Source organism: Nuphar pumila, chromosome 2 (genome assembly GCF_984573655.1).
Source record: "Nuphar pumila chromosome 2, dmNupPumi1.hap1.1, whole genome shotgun sequence".
In the NCBI taxonomy this organism is placed as follows: Eukaryota; Viridiplantae; Streptophyta; class Magnoliopsida; order Nymphaeales; family Nymphaeaceae; genus Nuphar; species Nuphar pumila.
In genome coordinates this window covers 30729606-30749774 of record NC_143250.1, presented here as the reverse complement: position 1 = coordinate 30749774, position 20169 = coordinate 30729606, and the positions used below count along the sequence as shown (strand labels likewise).

At 36.0% G+C, this 20169-nt stretch overlaps 1 protein-coding gene across 8 annotated transcripts in view; it reads right to left on the bottom strand.

The window, feature by feature from the left end:
- The window catches only part of LOC149845151 (phosphoglucan phosphatase DSP4, amyloplastic-like), a 138157-nt gene extending 121823 nt beyond the window's left edge, over positions 1-16334 (bottom strand). For 7 of the 8 annotated variants that reach the window (XM_089995555.1, XM_089995556.1, XM_089995557.1 and 4 more), the window contains exons 1-7: positions 16129-16333; positions 15967-16027; positions 15807-15848; positions 15156-15225; positions 14993-15069; positions 14833-14909; positions 14596-14676 (exon numbers count right to left, since the gene is read on the bottom strand). In XM_089995555.1, the coding sequence (XP_089851681.1) occupies positions 14596-14676; positions 14833-14909; positions 14993-15069; positions 15156-15225; positions 15807-15848; positions 15967-16027; positions 16129-16157 (437 nt within the window). In that variant the 5' untranslated portion in view covers positions 16158-16333. Of the gene's footprint in view, positions 1-14595; positions 14677-14832; positions 14910-14992; positions 15070-15155; positions 15226-15806; positions 15849-15966; positions 16028-16128 lie in introns of all 8 variants that reach the window. The other variant, XM_089995558.1, reaches the window with a different exon arrangement.
- Positions 16335-20169: the final 3835 nt, after the last annotated feature.

The following is a 20169-nucleotide window of genomic DNA, read 5'->3' as shown; positions in this document are numbered from 1 at the left end:
GTACAAAGTCAGATTAATTGCCAAGGGATATTCTCAAGAGTATGGAATAGATTATAAGAAAACCTTTGCCCCAGTTGCTAGGATGACCAAAGTTAAGACCTTAGTAGCCCTTGTCTCCGTGAAGAGATGGTCTATATATCAAATCGATGTTAAAAATGTATTTCTTAATAAAAGCAGGGTTGAAGAAGTCTATATAGAAACACCGTCTGGTATAATTATCTCTAAAGTAAAGGCTTTTCGTTTAGATAAGGTCATGTATGGCCTTAAACAAGCACCAAAGGCTTGGTAATGACATGTTTAGTCAAGTTATGCTTGATGTTGGATTTCAATCTTGTCTGACTAACTAGATAGTAACTAAAATTAGTTTTTGGTTTTATTTTTTATTTGAAATAGAACTAGTCAACAAATGTTGACTAGTCCACATAGAGAGTCGTTGGGGTACCAACGGCTCTATTTAGAGTCGTTGGACCCCCAACAACTCTATGGTCTCTCTTTCCTTATGTATAAATATGGGCAAAGTCCCACCATAATGAATTCTTCTTGCATGTCTTGAGATCAATAAAAATATTATTTTTTATCTCTTGTTCTTGTCTCCTTTAGTGGGTGTACCTGAGTGATCCTATTTGTGGTTCCTTGGGTGTTCATTTTGGTATTTTGGTGAAACTCTTTTGAGTGTCCACTTTTGGTGATTTAGTGAACATCTTCGGAGGAACTCATTTCCTTACACTAAACTATGACTCTCTTTCGATATATATGTAATACCCGTAAAATTTGAGTGGTTTTATACATATCAGACCCGAGATCCGTTACCCGGATCCAAAAGGAAATATATAGGTATGGGTATTAAAAATTTCAATATTTAATAGATAAATAACTTACATTGTTTTAGAGAATAATAATGAGTATAAAAATGAATTATGTGGGGTTGGATCCATGGTTGGACCCAAACGGATCCAACATTTTGTATCCACCATCCCTTTCTGACCCGGATCCACGCTAACGGTGGATCCAGTATCACGGGTGGCGGGGCTCGAACCCGGACTCGAGAAAGGTTTTAAAGACTGTAAACAAGAATCGTGTCTAGGGCACAATTCTTGCAAAGCAAAAAGAGGGAGGAGATTACGAAGGTCGTAACCAACTCCCTCCGATTTTCTCAGAAGGGAGGGGGACTTCGGCTCGTTAAAGAAGAGATGGAGAGGAGGGTCTCACTCTCTCACCTCTCATCTCTCTCTCCTCTACTCTCTCTCCTTCCCTCTGTATCTCGCCCTCTCGAAGCCCTTCACAGCGTTGGAGCACCGACGTCGGAAAGCTCCAACCACACCTGCAGCGTTCGTCGTCAGCCACCTTCTCCTCTCGTTGTAGCCTCCACCAATCGCCGAAACAGGTAGTGATTCTATGATTTTTTCTTGTTAGGTCATGGATTGATTTTAGTTGTGTTGGGGTTTGTCAAGAAAAGGGGGAAAATATGTTATATTCCTGCTAACGAGCCCTTCTCTGGAAACACGGCTGCCGAAAAACATAAATCCGGTAGATGGGGGTTTCTTGCCTAACCCTAACATGTGAAATCCCAAATCAAACCGATTTGGGGTTTCGGCTGAAGCATTGGATAGCCTCAGTCGTGGGGTTTTCGATTTCTCGGATTTGATAACCCCAGGTTTGGGGGTTTCCTATTTTGGGGTTTGATAAACCCAGATTTGGAGGAAGATCTGATTCTTGGTGTTGGATGACATATTTGAGGGTTCATTCTGTTACAGTGATCTCTTGTTACGTACACTAAATTCTTTCCTACTATGATGTTATCCCAATCCATCAAAGGTCTTGTCGCTTCTTGATGAACCGATCTTTTAGCACAGGCAATTGATGTAAGTTTTGAATCGTGGGCAACCACAAGTGCTTGAAGGAAAACTAAAATAGTGTGTACTATTGGTCCTTCGACAAATACACGAGAAATGATGTGGAAACTAGCAGAGGAGGCCATGAATGTTTCACGATTTAACGTTCCATGGTGATCATGCATCGCATAAGAAAACCATTGATCTTGTTAGGGAGTACAATGCTTAAGCAAAAGATAATGTGATTGTTGTGATGCTCTACGAAGGGCTCTCTGTTTGCTAGCACAAGACGAACATTGTTTGTTATATAGATGAATCAAATACATCGAATGCAACCTAGAAAGAGGAGAATCCCCTATAGCTAAATGATCTCTTTAACTTTGGAGTTTAGGGGGGGGGGGGTCATTACCTATTGTTGAGCCTCCATGCGGACACAAAGAATAGGTTCTCGGTGTTTCTGTCTTTTAGGAGATCAGGGATCAGCGAACTAATGTGATCATAATTTCCATCAAGTTTGAAAGTAAGCACCTCAGGTATGTTGTGTAGTTCATAAAAGTGCAACTATGTGAATCGTGAGTTTAGTGTTAATTACCTCTCAAATCTCAATTAATACCTAGGCTGGATATTATTTGTATCTTAAGGCTCCTATAAGCTGATAACATTTAGAAAGGTAGGAAAGGAACATGAGGTAGGTTCAAGTCTATTAAATTATTCATGTATTGCGGAGTTGCTATGAGTTACTAAACAAACTGCACTAGTACATGGATTGAATTAGGTATGTTGATGTTCCAAGATATACTTATATAAAGCAGGAAATGGATATAGGTGCAACCTTGTCTGCCTCCATATTAGCCAAGAACGTGAAATGTTGGCCAAAGCCTTAAGAAATTTATGTGCATCTGCCAGCTTTGGTAATTTCATTGAGTTATTAGTTTAAGACTAGCTCATGTGTCACTTTGGTTGTAGTTAAAAATTTTGATGCTCCCGTTTACTCAAGATTATTGTTGATAGGAAGCATCATCATATGATTTGTTTAGGCCATCCAGCCCACTGGCGAACTAGATTTAACTAGTACTTAAATGTTCTCGCTGTATGGAAGTTTAGTTTCTTTCATTCTCTTTTTTTCTTTGTCCTCGATTTGTTTGAAAGGTTGTCACACAAATGTTTACAAAATCTTCCATTGGAAGTATATATGGGTGTCCTATGTACCACTATCATTTGCAGGATCAATGGAAAATTCTTTCTCGACTATTGCGAGGAAGGGTATGGAATTTATGTTAGTTGATTGAGCAACCAGTTGTGTCACCGGCTTGTGGAGATATCTGTCTTGCCTTTTCTGGAACCCATTTATGTGGTTGAGGCATTTAGGTCTGAAGCATTATCCAGTTCCATGAGGGTAAACATCCATATGCTGTTAGTGTTATGTATATGCTTTTCATCATTTTTCCTCTTTTGGTTCATTTACTCTTATCTAATGGCGATGCACGTAGATACTGAACCAACTCTCAACTCAGGTTGTAGGATCCCTCTCAGGCTGAGTATAAATCACGGGATACACAGATTCAGATGAATAGGTTTTGTTAAACTGGTTTAAACTCTAGTTTGCCTCAAACACACTCAACAACATGTTATCATTGATTAGACTGCAATGTATTATTTGAATTGCTGGTATGCAGCATGTTATCTGTGTTTGAGGAATGAGGTTGTTACATTAAGTTCAAATATATGACGATGCACTTAGTGACATCTGGACATGCGCCTTTCAGCGAGGCAGTCACTTGAGAAAACCTTGCCTAATGGGCTATATAGCCTATATTGGATTGATGACCCGATGCGGGTACTTGGGTTATTAGCTTGCATGCATGTTCTGCCAGAAGTGAATCAAGGAAAGAATGTTATTCCTCTTGTGCTTAGAATCAACATGTTATGCTTGATTAACACATTAGTGCAAGGTTGTTTGCACATGCATGTGCATACATGAATTGATGTGTGTTTCACATGTGCATAAATGCATGAGTTGTTCAATTGTCCTAATTGAGATGATTTATGAGTAAATGCATGTATGTGGAATGATTTTGAAAAGGCACATGCACATGAATGGTAAACACATGCGCATGAATGTGTCAATATGGTTAAATTGACATATATAAATAAGCATTTGGAATCATGTTGGTATCATTGCATAAATTGTATATTGTTAGGATTTTTGCATAAGATGCATCGATGGTCTAAATGAATCATCAAAGACCTGGAGAGCCTTGAGCTTTGGTTGTTCTTTCTTAATTATTTAATTGCATCGCAAAAATCACATTTATACTATGGTTTTAATTGTGTTGTTCTATTGTTGCTACGGGTGGTAGACCGTGAAGAGCTGCGCATGCTGAATTGTGAGCTTATGGTTGCATGTTGATTTACAAGCCTATGTTATTAAATTTGCATGTTAATTTGCAAATGTAATTTTGTTGCACTATATTGCATTGTTCGATGTGTTTCCACGAGCTAGAGTCTCGTGATGGTTCTCGCAGGGGTAGATGTGATCTTTTGCCTTATTTTTGCATGCTGAAATGCAAAACTCAATAATTAGCTTTTAATAAAAAGATAATAAATAAGAACAGTGTAATATACGTTCTGGGATATCTCATCCGGAGTATGAGAATCTTAGAGATCCGGTCTTTTAGAGATCAGATCTTTGGGAGACTGTGAGGATACAAAAACTTCGTGTGCTTTATTTTGTCCCCTGAACCCGATATTGAGGTTTCTTCTCCTAAACACAGTTTTATGGAGAGTCTGTCACTACACCTGAGGGTGGTGTGTTTGTCACAGCTGTGATTGTTTTGATACCAAGAAAGTGGCACTTGTGGGCGTGAGGTGTCCCTTATGTCCCCGACATTAGATGTGGAGGTTTAATGTTCCGAAGGTGATTCGGTTGAGGGCTAAGTTTGTAACCCAGTAATAAAATACAAATTTGTGTGCTAAGTTACCCTGAGAACCTAACTTGACCACGGGGATTGTACATGTTTGGTGTATCCGCAGGCAATGGTAATTAAAAAGAAGAACTTAAAGTTGTATGCATTTAACAGGGCATGCACATGGAAAGGAAAACTTTAATGAAAGATAATGAAATGTTCATGCATTGCACATAAATCATATATATTCATGCTAATGCATTAGAACATGCATATGCTATATGTTCCCTTAATTATTATATGTTTGGTGGATGCGTGAAGTTAACATCTAATGCATATTAAATGTTCTGTTCTACTTGAATTGTAATTCATGGTATTGATTAATGTTGTTTTATGCCTAATAGATGCACCATGTTGTATAAATGCATTCCTCTGAATTATTGCATGAATTCGCATATGTGGTTATGGGATATTTAAATGCTGCTAACGATGTTACCTGCCAGTTAGCTTCTGATAAATTGTTGACAGTGGTAGCGTAGACCTTTGTTTATTCTGGTATATGCTGAAAATCTCACTTGACACCACGTCACCTACTAGATTCATGATATACCTGCATTAATTCCTACTTAGACAGTTGTAGTCTAATTCCTATAAATATATCATTTTTCAGGTGATGAGTAGAGCTTATGAGCGACTACGGGATGAGGCATCGAACCGAGATTTTGGATTTACTGTTCCAAGGATGGTTTGAGAAACTCTGATGTTATTTTTCATTGATAATGAAATGAAATAAATGTTTTGGTTTTGCTCCCCCTGTAATGTTCCGGAGTGCTTAACATTATAGTATTTCTTGTTTTCGCTGTTATAAAAAAAAATTCTCAACATTTGGGTTAAGATTTCGGAGCGTTAAAAATATATATATATATGGCCTAATATTTTATGCTATTGAATGAGCACGAAACTATTGAGTATAAATCACCTTCTTTTCATATTTTTTAGTTTTTTTTAGATGGGACCTTATGTGTAACGACACGAAATTTTAACCCAATTTTGTGACAATTTTTTTTTAAACACAACAGATTTACTCAATTCACTTCGGGTTAAACATCTCAGGTACGTCAGTGGACATTCAAACCGAAGATATCATTCTACAAGTACTAAAAAATTTTAATTTAAAATAAAACTATAAGTCCATTACAAGAGTAGAAATGGAAATAATCAGACTATCTCATATTGCCACGAGAACATCAAAAATTTATGTATCAAAGTTCCTACATCATCTCTCAATCGCTCTGCGCCATCTATTCTTCACCTAAAATGATGAAATAGTAGGATCAGACTACAACGAGTCTGAACAATAGGATTACTATGATTATGCGTATGTACAATGCAACAAGGATGTACAACTCTATAGATTATCAATAAATTCTAAAGCTATAGCATATCATGAGATGACTAAATGAATATCACATGAAACAATTAATAGCATAACTCACTCATGATATATAAATAAGCACAATTCATTATAAGCATTGTCAGGCAAAGTATATCACAAGTTTTACATGAACAAAGAGCATAAAATAATTAATTTAATTTTCTCTTTTACTATGTCACATGGGTGCGGGTGCGGCGGGGATGCGGCACTTTCAAAAACCTTGGGTGTGGGGGTGAGGGGGTGCGGCAATATATATATATATATATATATATATATATATATATATATATATATATATATATATATATATATATATATATATACTATGTCACATGGGTGCGGGTGCGGGTGCGGGTGCGGGGATTCGGCACTTCCAAAAAACCTGGGTGCGGGAGTGCGGCAGGGGCAAAAATGTAAAAATAAAAAATAAAAATAAAATATATATATATAAAGGGGGTCGGGGGTTCCCCGACGCGGGTTTTTCTGCTGACAGCTACTGTCAGTAGCTGACAGACAACAACTGTCAGCAGAATTTTTTTTTAAAAAAAAATCGCAACCCTGACAGACAGCTGCTGTCAGCAGAATTTTTTTTAAAAAAAAATTTGCATCCCATTTCATAGGGCAAATTTTTTAAAAAAAAAAATCCAAAAAAAAATGGACCTAAATGATCCTGGGTGCGGTCAACGCACCCAAGATTGGGTTGACCGCACCCGGTGCCGCACCCGCACCCGCACCCGCGTCGAGTCAATGCGAGTGCGGCACCCAGATAGCCGAATCCCTATGACATAGTATATATATATATGTATATATATATATATAATTTTTAAGTTTTATCTGTTAACACCACAATTATAAAAACAAACAAATAAGTAAAGCAGAAAAAAAAGTGAATTATATAATATAGTATACTAACATAAGAAGCAAAAATGCATAATTACATAACAAAAGTATATCCTAAACAACGTATATGACGATGAGGTAATGGATCCTAATAATTTTCTTCATCATCAAATGCATCGTAAGAAGGAAGACGGGGCTCAGATAAATCCATCTTTGTAATGTTGAAATCATGTTCTCCGTCTAAGTCACACTCTTCTGAGTTTACATCCCAAAATTTGGATGATCCTTATTACAAACCAAATTCGAAAATGTTAAATACAAGTATATTTAAATGAAAAAACTAAAAAATAGTTAAATAACTAAGAAAGCAAATTAGTATCTGTATTCATTATTGGTTCACGAAATTAGTTGAAGATTTAAATGAACATATACTAAATCCTCTACACGCTTGTTGGTGAGTTTGTTTTTCTTCATGGTGTAGATTTGAGAATATATGCTCCAATTTCTTTCACAACAGGATGAACTAGTAGGTTGGGATAGCAATCTCAATGCAAGACGTTGGAGTAAAGGTGTTTCTTATCCAAATGTTAACCACCATGTAATAGGATCTATATTATCCTCCTCTTTCGCGAGTAATGCATGTTCATATAATCTCGAAGATGCAAAATTTTCAAACTCTTGTGTGACCTGATTTAGAATGTGATTCTGGAAAAAGTCTTGTCATACACATATTTCTATGTCGTGATAGCTCTGGGTCTAAATTTATAGGAACACGACCAATACCACATTCCTGCTACTTTTTTGCATAATATTTTGGATTAAGAGAATGTGTCATGCAATACAAAGGAGTGTTGCTCTTATCCCATCTTCTGACTAAAACTGAATGAATATGGTTAAAAAATTCTAAATCATCCAATGCAAGATTTTTTCCTTCGTACTTGAAAACTAAAACTTGTATTTTGTCAATCATATTATCTCACATTTCATAAACTTTGTGAAGCATGGGCCCATCCTTATCAACTTCTTTCAATATTTACCAAATAGGTTGCATAAATTGAAGAAAGTATACGACTATGTCCCAAAACTCATCATCAACAATACAACAACAACAACAACTACGCCTTCATCCCAAAACTCATCATCAACAATGAATTTCTTAATTTTTTGAGCCTTGACAACATCATCAACACGATAGAATGTCTAATTATTATCAGTCACCATGTTAACCAAAGCATTATTCACTTCCCTGATCCTCTTTACCATCACAATTATGGACGCAAAATGTGTTTCAGCGACCTTCAACAATTTCAGGTCAGAATACATATTAAATATAGCATTAGCATGATGATCCTTGACAACAAAAATTCCTAATGCTTTTAACATTTTTTTTAATTCCTCAATCCATGAACATAGAGCATATGTTGGTGAATTTTCTTCTTCTTTGGGGTTGTAGATGCTCTTGAGGGCCAGATTCAAGCTGTGTGCTACACAGGGAGTCCAAAAAATATGAGGGCACTCACTCTTCAAACTCAATGTTGCACTTTTACAAACTGGAGCGTTGTCTGTAATAACTTGTACTACTTTCTGATCACCCAGTTCTTTTATTACTTTTATAAACAACCCATTCAAATACTCAACATTTTTTTATTCCCCAGATGCATCAACCGCTTTTAAGAATATTGGGTCACTAAGCGAAGAAGCAATGAAATTGATTAGTGGACGCCTTTGAATATCTCTTCACCCATCAGAAACAATGGAAACTCTATTTTGCTCTCATGAATATTTTTTAATTTCTATCAATCTCGCAACATTTGCCCTCTCTTCTGCAAGAAGTGTGGTTCGTAATTTTTCTTAACTCGAAGATATATAGTCACTCAAATTACAATTTCTCAAAGTAACTAAATCCTTCCAATAAAAATTGCTAGCTGCACTAAATGGGAGTGAACTAGAATAAAAATACCTCGCTACTTTTTTATCCATATCCTCCCTTCCATACGTATTTAATAATGCTTGTATCGTTCATCTACCTCCTACATTCACTTTTCTTTTCTTTTTTAGCATCTTCTTGGTGGATAAAAAATGGCATACTAATTGCACAAGAATCACTCATTGTCATCCGCTTCTCATGTTCATCTTGTATTTTCTTGTATTGTTTTCGCATTGCCTCATCGACTCTTCTGCGTCCTGAAATGCCATATCCTGGTATCTTCAACAAATGAACTTTAACACTTGTGTAAGACCCAACAAAATCTCTTTCACAGAAAGCTTGCATCGAAATCTCTTGTTTCCACCACCTCCTCCTCCAGTTTTTTGCAAGCTTATATACATGTACCCATAATGGCCCCGCATCATCACTCCCACTACAACTATCAACAATACTAGCAACAGAACTCGCACGTGGGGATGACGCAAGTCATTTTCCTTTATCCGTCATTTTTGTCCTAAAAACACAAAAAAAGTTATAACTTATATTAAAATCAATCGATTATGCACACAATCAAGATTTATAATATTGAGTGCAAAGTCAATAACATATACAATAAGTTCTAAAAAATACAGTAGTAATATGTATAAATAAATACCGACTAGAGGCGGACCGGTCAACCCAACCCAAAATCCAACTACGAGCTTTTTAACTGCAACAACTCAAATATACGCTATTGGAGCTGGAATAACCGCGGCTGCTAGCAACAGACTTGCCCTCATATGGATATTCGTTAAGGGGTTTAGATTGTACTCATTCCAATTACCAGACTAGAAGAGCCCAGTATTGTTATGTATTGTCACTATCTTCGTGCTATGTGGCCTTTTATCTAATAAATGCGGCCCTTCCAGAAGTCGGGCTTTGGTGCACGTATTAGCTCTAGCTTTACTACGATTATCCGAGTAACAGGTACCATCAAACAAACTATAACTGATTTAATGAGCCATTCACAGTTTCACGGTCTAAATTAGTTCATACTTACACATGCATGGCTTAATCTTTGAGACAAGCATATGACTATTGGCAGGATCAACCAGGTAGCGTCCCTCGTAAACGTCGCAGCACTGGCCTGAAGGTCGTGCAACTGCGAAGCATCATCCGTTGATTCCGACATTGAAAATATCAGTGAAGGAAGGAGAGTTGTTTTGACTCCCCACCTGAGCCAACATATACCAAACATCTGAAAGCCCACATAGAGCAAGGGAACCAACAACGACAGAACGCTACAGTGTGGCCTGCCAAACTGCATGTCCAAGCCCTCTGGCAAGATGCACAAGGAACCTTGCAGTTGAGCCATTAGCACCGAGTAGGGACACGATTCCACTACGGAAAAGGGAAAGCAAACACAGAGACCCAAAAAAGCACAAGTCGTGCGCACAACCATGTGCACGATGGACATGTTGAGAAGCCGAGCACCCAAGCACCTTGTGGCAAATTAGCACCGCTAACAGCCACGACAATGTCGGGCCCCTCCCCAACATTATGAGGGAGGGAGGGAAAACGAAGAGGAGAGGAGGAGAGCAGAGGAGAGGAGAGTAGAGGGAGTCGGGGGCATACCTGAAGAGGTTTGGCGGAGCGGTCGGCGACGGCGTCGGGCTAGGCAGAGAGCAGAGGGAGTCGTAGAGGAGACGAAGGGAGGATTAGGGCAAAAAAATTGCCCTAATTTCCCTAATCCTCCCCCTCTGCAACACATTTCATCGAGCAAAATTTTTTTTTTAATCTAAAAACTGAACCAAAATGACCCATGGGTGTGGTGCACCCAGGGTCGGGTTGACAGCACCGGGTGCTGCACCTGCGTCGCATCGACGCGGGTACGGCACCTGGTTGGCCGAATCCCTGTGACATAGCACTTTTATTATCCTGCGGGTACTCGCAGACCAAGGCAACCGTAATAGAAGAAAACACCCAAGGGTTTGTTATGTTGTGTGTTTTGTTAACCTGGGTGTCCAACTGAAACTGAAATCCAAAGGGAACGGTATAATAACCGAGAGATACTCCAAAAGGCCAAACAAGCAGGATGTACTATTAACTTCTGCAGAAGAACTTGGACCTACCACTTAAGACAAATCGGAAGTTCGGGTCCCCTAACTCTGAGGACTGAGGACCAACGAGCCATTGTCACTCGAAGCTAAATAACATTTGCCCCCAGAGTTTTGTACCACTTACCCTCTCCCAGATAAGCCCAAGTCTGAGAGATTTATTTATCTTATTAATTTTGTTACCTGATCTCTCAAAAGTTCAACATATTTTGAACTCAATAGCTCAATGTTGTAGGTACTCACATAGGCAACGACTCATACTACCGTAGTGGATTGATCCCAAAGATTCTCATCTTAGGTAGGTAGGTTGTCAATTTCCTATTTATTTATGCAATCCCACTCGGTGTGTTCCAGTACTTTCAAACCGGGCGAGCACAAGAGCCCCAGTACCTTTAAACCAATCAAGCAATAATTAAGATTATGAGTACTTGTGTGTTAAATTTATAAGGCTTTAAGTGTAGGTGAAGTACCCTTAAATCCTTTTGTTTGCAATCCCTGGTCCGACAACCCATGTGGCTATATTAAATCATTACCACACATTACATCTAAATACACATAAGGACATAACCTGTGCTTACATGGCACCACGATCGTTCATCTAAACTGCAGGCTCGGATATGAGCCCATTTTGCGAGAATCGTAGATAGCTTAAACTTAACAGTCACTAAGCGTTAATACAGTTGTAAGTATCATAAAAGCAATAATGGTACGTGACATAACTCCACTGTCACTAAGTCATCAATACTGTATTAAAATTTCCATATGAACAGGTTACAAAAAATTTTAGAGGCAAAACACGCAGATCATGGTTTTGTCATTAAAAAACATTTTCAGAGGACAACACGCAGTTCACTGATTATCATTAAGAACATTTTCAGGAAATATCTAAGGTAAAACGAGCGGACTACTATATTTGTGTCATTGAACATGATACAGAAAGATATCTAATAGAAACATGCAGATCACTGATTTTTGTCATTTAACTTAACACAGAAAAATATCTAATGTAAACATGCAGACACATAATACAGAAAAATATCTTACATAACACGCAGACCACCGAATTTTTTTGTCATTGAACTTAACACAGAAAAATACTATTGTAAACACGCAGACATTGATTTCTATCATTGAACTTAACACAGAAAAATAACTATTGTAAACATGCAGACATTGATTTTTGTCATTGAACTTAACACAGAAAATAACTATTATAAACATGCAGACATTGATTTCTGTCATTGAACTTAACACAGAAAATAACTAATGTAAACACGCAGACCTTGATTTCTAACATTGAACTTAACACAGAAAATAACTAATGTAAACACGCAGACATTGATTTCTGTCATTGAACTTAACACAAAAAAAATAACTATTGTAAACACGCAGACATTGATTTTTGACATTGAACTTAACATAGAAAATAACTAATGTAAACACGCAGACATTGATTTCTATCATTGAACTTAACACAAGAAAATAACTATTGTAAATATGCAGACATTGATTTTTGTCATTGAACTTAACACAGAAAATAACTATTGTAAACATGCAAACATTGATTTTTGTCATTGAACTTAACACAGAAAATAACTAATGTAAACACGCAGATCAGTAAAAAAAGAAAAATTCCTTTGAACATATCACAGAGTATGTCTAAGACAAAACACGTAGATCGGTGCTTTAAACAGCCCCAGGTTCATGCAAATCAGTCATACCAGAAAAATATTTCTGGTATTGACCGATTAACTCTCAAATAAACCTCCTCTTGTTGCATCTATACAAATCTTTTTTTTCTTTTGATTTGGGTTTGTGCTGCAACCCACGACATGCTTGAAACAAAGCACACAACAAACCACAGAAATCCTACCTTCACGTTGAATTGAGCCCCCCACCCTTGTTGTTTCCTCTTTGCGACAGTAGCTCTTGTGAAGACAACCTCCTCTGAATTGTGTAACAGAGAGAGAGAGAGAGAGAGAGAAAGAAAGAAGAAAGGTAATGGGTGATAGGGTTTTATGGTTTTTATTAGAGGGAGAGAGAGGTATCGTGAGAGGGAGTTAGAGGAGAATGAGGAGAGCGAGAAAGAGAGGGAGAAATCATGGGTGAGAAGAGGGGTTCAGTTTTCCCCTCTTTCTCTCCAACGTGCGTGAGTGGAGAAGCTTCAGTGCTTCACGCACCCCCCTTGTATAGTGTTATTTATTTACTTTTTTTTTTAAATAAAGCAGGCTGTGTTCGGCAGACCTCTACCCGATTTGTAACCCAACCCATTTGGGTTTCAAACTTGCATCGACCCAACGCAAGGTGACGTGCACTAACAGCACTTGATAAGCACGAGTCATGTACCTTTTTTTTTCAATTTTGCAACGCCCCAACTCGTGATGGCGTGAGCTAAAAAAAAATCGTGATTTGTTATATATATATATATATATATATATATATATATATATATATATTATTGGATCTACTTCACGAAGACCCAAGATCCACTTATGTTTTTGGATCCATATTAGGACTATCCGGGTCCAACCAAAGATCCATTTTTTTCTGAGACTCAATTTAGAAGGTCTTAAATTCAAGATCTGATTAAAATTCGTGGATCCAAATAAAATGTTATGGATCCAATATCAAAGACCTAATTGGACCATTGTGATTCCAATATAAAAATCCAATTAAGATATCGAGAATCCGATATTAAAGATCCAAACAAGATATCGGGGATCTAATATTAGATATCCAAATAAGATATCCGAGATCTAATATTAGATATCCAAATAAGATATCCGGGATCTGATATCGAAGATCCAAAAAAATTATCCGAGATCTAATATCAGGTATCCAAATAAGATATCCAACATCGAATATCGAAGATCCGAATAAAATATCAGGGATCTAATATCAGATATCCCAATAAGATATCTAGGATCCGATATCGAATATTCGAATAAAATATCTAGAATCTAATATCAAATATCTCAATAAGATATCCAGGATCCGATATCGAAGATCCAAATAATATATCCAGGATTTAATAAAAAAAAATCTGATTCAAAAGAGAAAATATTCCTATATAACATTTCGGCGATAAAATTCAGGTTTATTTATGTGACAAAATTCACAAGCGTTACATTATGGATGTGATCTATAACATTTGTTTATACAAAACGAGTTTCAATTCATGTGATTGTGACATGTGAGCAGGTTTTCCAAGGGCTTCAAAAATCAATGGCCCACAATGCATTAAAATTTCATGACTCAAAAAAACAAATTTTTAGATTGAAATAACTAGCCCTAAGGTTTGATCCTTAGCAAACAAACCATGTGCGTGTTCAAATTGAGTCGATAAAGCTACCTATGATTTTCAACTCAATAGTCATGTGCCTTCAATATCACCAATTATTAACCCTATATATATATATATATATATATATATATATATATATATATATATGTGTGTGTATGTGTGTTAAAAGACCTACATGATAGTTCTAAATACGGCTCTTGTGTATACCATGGAGCAAGAGAGAAAGAGAATGCAAATTGGCATGCCATAACCTACCGTATTTCTGCGCGATAGTGTTCAATACCATTGAGTTCTCTTGCATATTGTTGTATGGACTTGATATCAACTCCAAAGTATCTAATAACACTTGTAAAGGAACTTACAAGTAGGCTTACCCTGCCATATTCAATCTCGGTAATTTGATAAATGTAAGACAAACATTTCACAAGAACAATAAAGTGAAAAACTCAATCAAGTTTAAACTAAGCACATTGTTTATAGAAAAGTGGATACTCAAGGTCAGAATCTTGTTGCACGCAAAAGATTGTCCTGACTCCGATACTGCGTAGTTTGTCAACATCTGCAGGAGTCTATATATAAATAAATATAAAGGTGAGCAATTAGATGGGCACTACTGCATCTTGTTATGCCACAAAGAGGTAGAATATCTCACCTGCAAACATGAGCCAACAATCAAGTGTGGATGAATAAAAGTGTAGTTCATTCCAAGCTCATGCCTGTATGTCAACACTTTTTCGTCATAGAAAAATGGTTAGAGAAGTGCATAGGTAGGGCATGATAATTATCATTTAAGGACAAAAAAAATGTGAAAATACCTGCTCCCATTGATTGTGTCATGTTACTACTGTATGACTCAGACGTCACCTCTTTAGCTTTTTGTCTGATCTTCTTTGCATCAAGGGAAGACACCAGAAGCAATCAGATTATTAACTCAGGGACATACAATCCAAAGTGCATTTCCTAGTAAATGGACCACGCTGAACACATTTGTGGGATCAAATTGGCCAAATAAGTGGTTTCTACTAGAGGGTATGGTACATTCGAGGGCAGCCAATATTTCCCACATATATATAGATGTTGTTGCGTTAACTCTTCCGAACAATGAATTTATTTATCTTTAATATTATGATGCACACCTAAGCGCCTTCACCAAATTCTAGTCCTTTTTAGTGCTTACACTTTTCTGTGACTTCCTGTCTCTTACTACACATGTGTCCCCATCTGCTTCAAAAGCTGTCTTCTTTATTGCCTCAGAGGAAAATGAAAAGAAAAAAGGGGCAAGGGATACAAAATAACAATAATTCAGGTTTGTTTGGCTTTTAAAGAAGTAACACTTGGTGCTTCAATAGGAAAAATAAGCAGATTTGTGCTCCCATGAAATTGTGCATTAGAAATCGGAAACTACGCAAGGAAAACAAGCCAAAAAGTCGTAAAAATCAAGAATGGGTGAGAGAGTGAGAAATTACTTTCATGGCTGCAATTCCGAGCAACCCACTTCTCACGGAACCCTGGAAAAAGGACGAGAAAACCTGAGCGAAAGGTCCCAATTTCGCAGGAAAGAAAGAAGGGTAAGGAGGATAGATAAAGGGAAGAAAGAAAAAAAAAAAAACAGGAGAGTGGCAGCACATTAAAGTGGGAGCTCCTGTGATGGGCATCCACGCTTTTTGGCAAAGGCAACGCAGAGAATCTGTTACCAACCGAAGCGAAGCAATTAGTAAAAGGAAACCAAACTACCACATACAAAAAGTGAACAAGCAACCCAAAGAAAGAGAGAGAGAGAGGGAGAACCCGCTGGAAATGCATTGAAGGCAATTCATTTGGGCAGATCTGGTGCTGAAGGCTGTGATGGTGATGACGATGATCAGTACAATCAGGGGGTGCCGTCTTCAAGGCGTAAAGCAAACGTAACACCTGTTCGTTGATCTTAGCATCAAGACATTCACAAAAAGGTGGAGTAAAAGGGGGAATGACCCTCTGTAGGAAAGCCTGGTCCGGCTGTCCCCTTCTGCAGGTTTAGTGTTTTTGCACGGCCCTGTCCAATCAACGTCCCTCGAGAGACAGTGTCGGTGAGAAAAAAACCCTGCGATATTTTGAAAATATGATTTATCGAATAGTTTTATAGAAATATTCAGAATATATAAAAATACGACTTACTTACAAAAATAAAATATTTAAAATATTATAATCCTTTAGGTATTATGTCGACCCTTAAAGATATCATGATAAAATTGCCAAATTGTGATGTGTTCAATCCACTTAGAGGTAGAGATGTGAGAGGTTTGGCCATACCCTGCCCTAGTCGGCAACCACCTGGCTTAATCTGGCCTTCTTATCTTTACAAACAATTATACGGTAATATTTCTTAATTTTTATAGTTTTTAAATTACATATTTATATTTAATTAATAATATCATAAAAAATAATTAAATATAAGTGATGTCAACTAGGTTTGGGTGTGGCCAGATTCCATTCACATGAATTAATTGGGTTAATTATAATTTAAGAAATTTTAGGTTTTAACTTTTAAATTTGAGCAAAATTCAAGTTAAGTTCATGCTAAATACAAAAGCGAAATTGAGATTTGACCACCGTTAGATCCACCTCGGAATGTAAATCCCGTATGAGATATGTTTTTTTGATATCGGATTACGATTAACTCAAAAAATACATTTTTCAAAAATAATCGGCTTTTGTTTTTTAACTTTTTATGGGTTGGATCAGATTGTATCTGCTTCATTTGATCCATGTTAATATGGATATGGACTCAATCAAGGATTCATATTTATTAGAATTTGGAGAGCCAATTAGATTTAGATATGAACTTATATCTTGAATCCATAATTCATCTATGGCAATTTTAAAACTAACTTAAATTTAAAGTTTTAAAAATACTTTTAAATAAGAATAAGGATGAGGTAGAACTCTACCTCATAAGACCTTCCAGAAGGGGTGTCTCTCTCCTGGAATATTCTTTAAGAGTATTAAATAATAAAAATATAATTTTAAAATAATAAAATCTAGATGGATAAGAGTGTAGAGTTCTATACATAGTAGAATTGTACTCTTTTAGAGGAGAGATCTAGAGGGGATGTCACCCCGTTCTTGACTAATTAATATAATATAAAAAGAGTGCTAGAAGGCCTCTTTCTAGAACTCGTGTTCGAGAGAAATAGTGAGATAGAGAGAGTGAGAGTTGAGAAAAAAGTGAGAAAAGGAAAATTGTATGAGAGGTTTATAAAAGAATGAAAAAAGAAAGAAAAAGAGAGAAAAGAAAAAGAAGAAAAAATACATCATCCATCAATTTTTCTCTAGTTTTCAATCTACGAATCAAGTACGAGTTTTCTCTCAATTGGCATGAGAAGGAATATGTATAAACTAATTTGGGCATAGGTTGAGAGAGAAAAGGGAAAATCTAATTTTCAAATCTATGAATAAAGATATATATTGTTGATTTTATATATGTATATATATTTATTTAATGCTTCCCATGATTGTCGATTTTTCTTGTTTATCCAATTTGAATATATATATATATATATATATATATATATATATATATGTATATGTATTTCATGATTATCGATTTCCTTTGTTTATCCAATATGAATACACACACACACACACATATATATATATTCAGATTTGTCGAGTTGCTCTTGCTCTTGCATGCCGAATATATATGTATATATAAAGTTTAATGTTATCATTTTTTTTTATTGATTATGCATTTGAAACCATAAATGTAGTCATATTATCGATTCTTATTATTCATGCATAACTGAATATATATGTGTGTACTCAAATTTGTCAATTTTCTTGTTTATGCATCTGAGTATATATGTATATATATATATACATACATACATATATATATATATATACTTTGGATCTGTTGATTTTCTTGATCATGCATATGAAAAGATTCATGTAGTTCAGATCTGTAGATTTTAATACTCATACGTCTTAAATGTATGTGTTTTCTGACTTGCCAATTTTATACTCATGCATATACAAGTATTTTTTATTTGTCGAGTTTTATTGTTCATGAATATGTTTGTGCACATCAGTCCTGTCGATATTTGTTGTTATACATGTTCTTTTAAATTTTTTATGTTTTAGCATGTGGGCAGTTTGTTGGACTGAGATTGAATCAAGTAGTTGTTTACATGTATATATAGGTCTTGATCATGTACATGGATCAACCAACAACTATTTACATTGTTTGTACAGGTCTGGCTAACCCATATACATGGTTTTAAGCATGTACATGAATTAACCAAGAGTTGTATTCAAATTTGTACAGGTTTGGTCGACCCATGTATATGATTATGATCATATATGTGGATCAACCAGTAGCGACATACATGTTTGTACAGAACTGGCCGACCCATGTACATGATTTTAAGCATATACATGGATGAGTCAGCAGTTGTGTACATGTTTGTATAGGTCTGGCCGACTCATGTATATGATTATGATCAAGTATATGGACCAGTCAGCAGTTATGTACATGTTTGTACAGGTCTGGCCAACCCATGTATATGATTTTGATCAAGTATATGAATCAGTCAGTAGTTGTTTACATGCTTATACAAGTCTAGTTGACCCATGTAAATGATTTTGATCATGTACATGGATTAGCCAACAACCTATTTACATGATTATTTAGGTCTTGTTGACTCATGTATATGATTCAGATCATGTACAAGGACCAGACCAGCTGCTAAGATGTTCAGATATGGCAAGTTGATCCATGCAGACAAACTGATGTAGTTTCTCTTTTTCTGCCCAACCTCTGATTGTGATGGTGTTGGTTGATCCATGTACATGAATTTGAGCATGTACATGAATACGATCCATGGATTGCATATTTATTGATATAGTCGATACATGTACATGATTCTGATGATGTATATGAACCAGACCAGTTGTGGATAGCTTTACATGATCCTGATCATGTACATGAATCTGACCAGTAGTGATAAATTTACTTCATAGTCGATTGGAGTATATGAAATCGAGCATGTACATGAATCTGATCAAAAATAATATTTTATAATTTGATACATGAATCTGATCCTCAACCGATTAGTTTGCAATTATGCATATCTTATGCATGAATCTTAAAATAATTACATGATTATGATCACATGCATGTTTGGTTGATTATATGTATGAAATTGATCATGAATGGTGTGGCATGCAAGCATTGTATTTGCATGCATATATTCTTGGCTTAATGTGCATTCGTTTTGTGTTTAGAATATGCATTGTGAACATATTTGGAAACTTTGTGAGTGTTTTATGTTTTTATGTTCACTAAAATTTTGCAATTGGGATAAATTCTTTGTTAATATATGTTAGTAGTTATGTGTGAACGACTGCGGCTCGTGTAGGCCATGAGCATGTATTGCTCCAATATTATTGTTTTGTTTATGCATTTGTAAAATAATTTATGAAAATTTACATTGATGTCCCAACATTATGTGATTCTTAATATTTCGATAAAATGTGTGGATTCCTTATATCGGTCGAGGAACAAGTGTTGAACCCAGTAATAAAATACAAATTGTGTGTTAAGTTATGATTGAGAACCTAACCTGAACTTTGGGAATTATGCATGTTTTGATTATTTGTGAGTTTAAGGAAAAGAGAAAATTAAATTTGTGTGCATTTAAATAGGGACATGCATGCAAAAGTAATTCTGATAAATAACTTAGAAACTTATTTATGCATGTGCATTTAATCATGCATAGTTTATTGTTCAGCATTAGTTTATACATCTTTGCATATTTGGTTTTTGCATGATATTTAATTGAATGCTTAAAT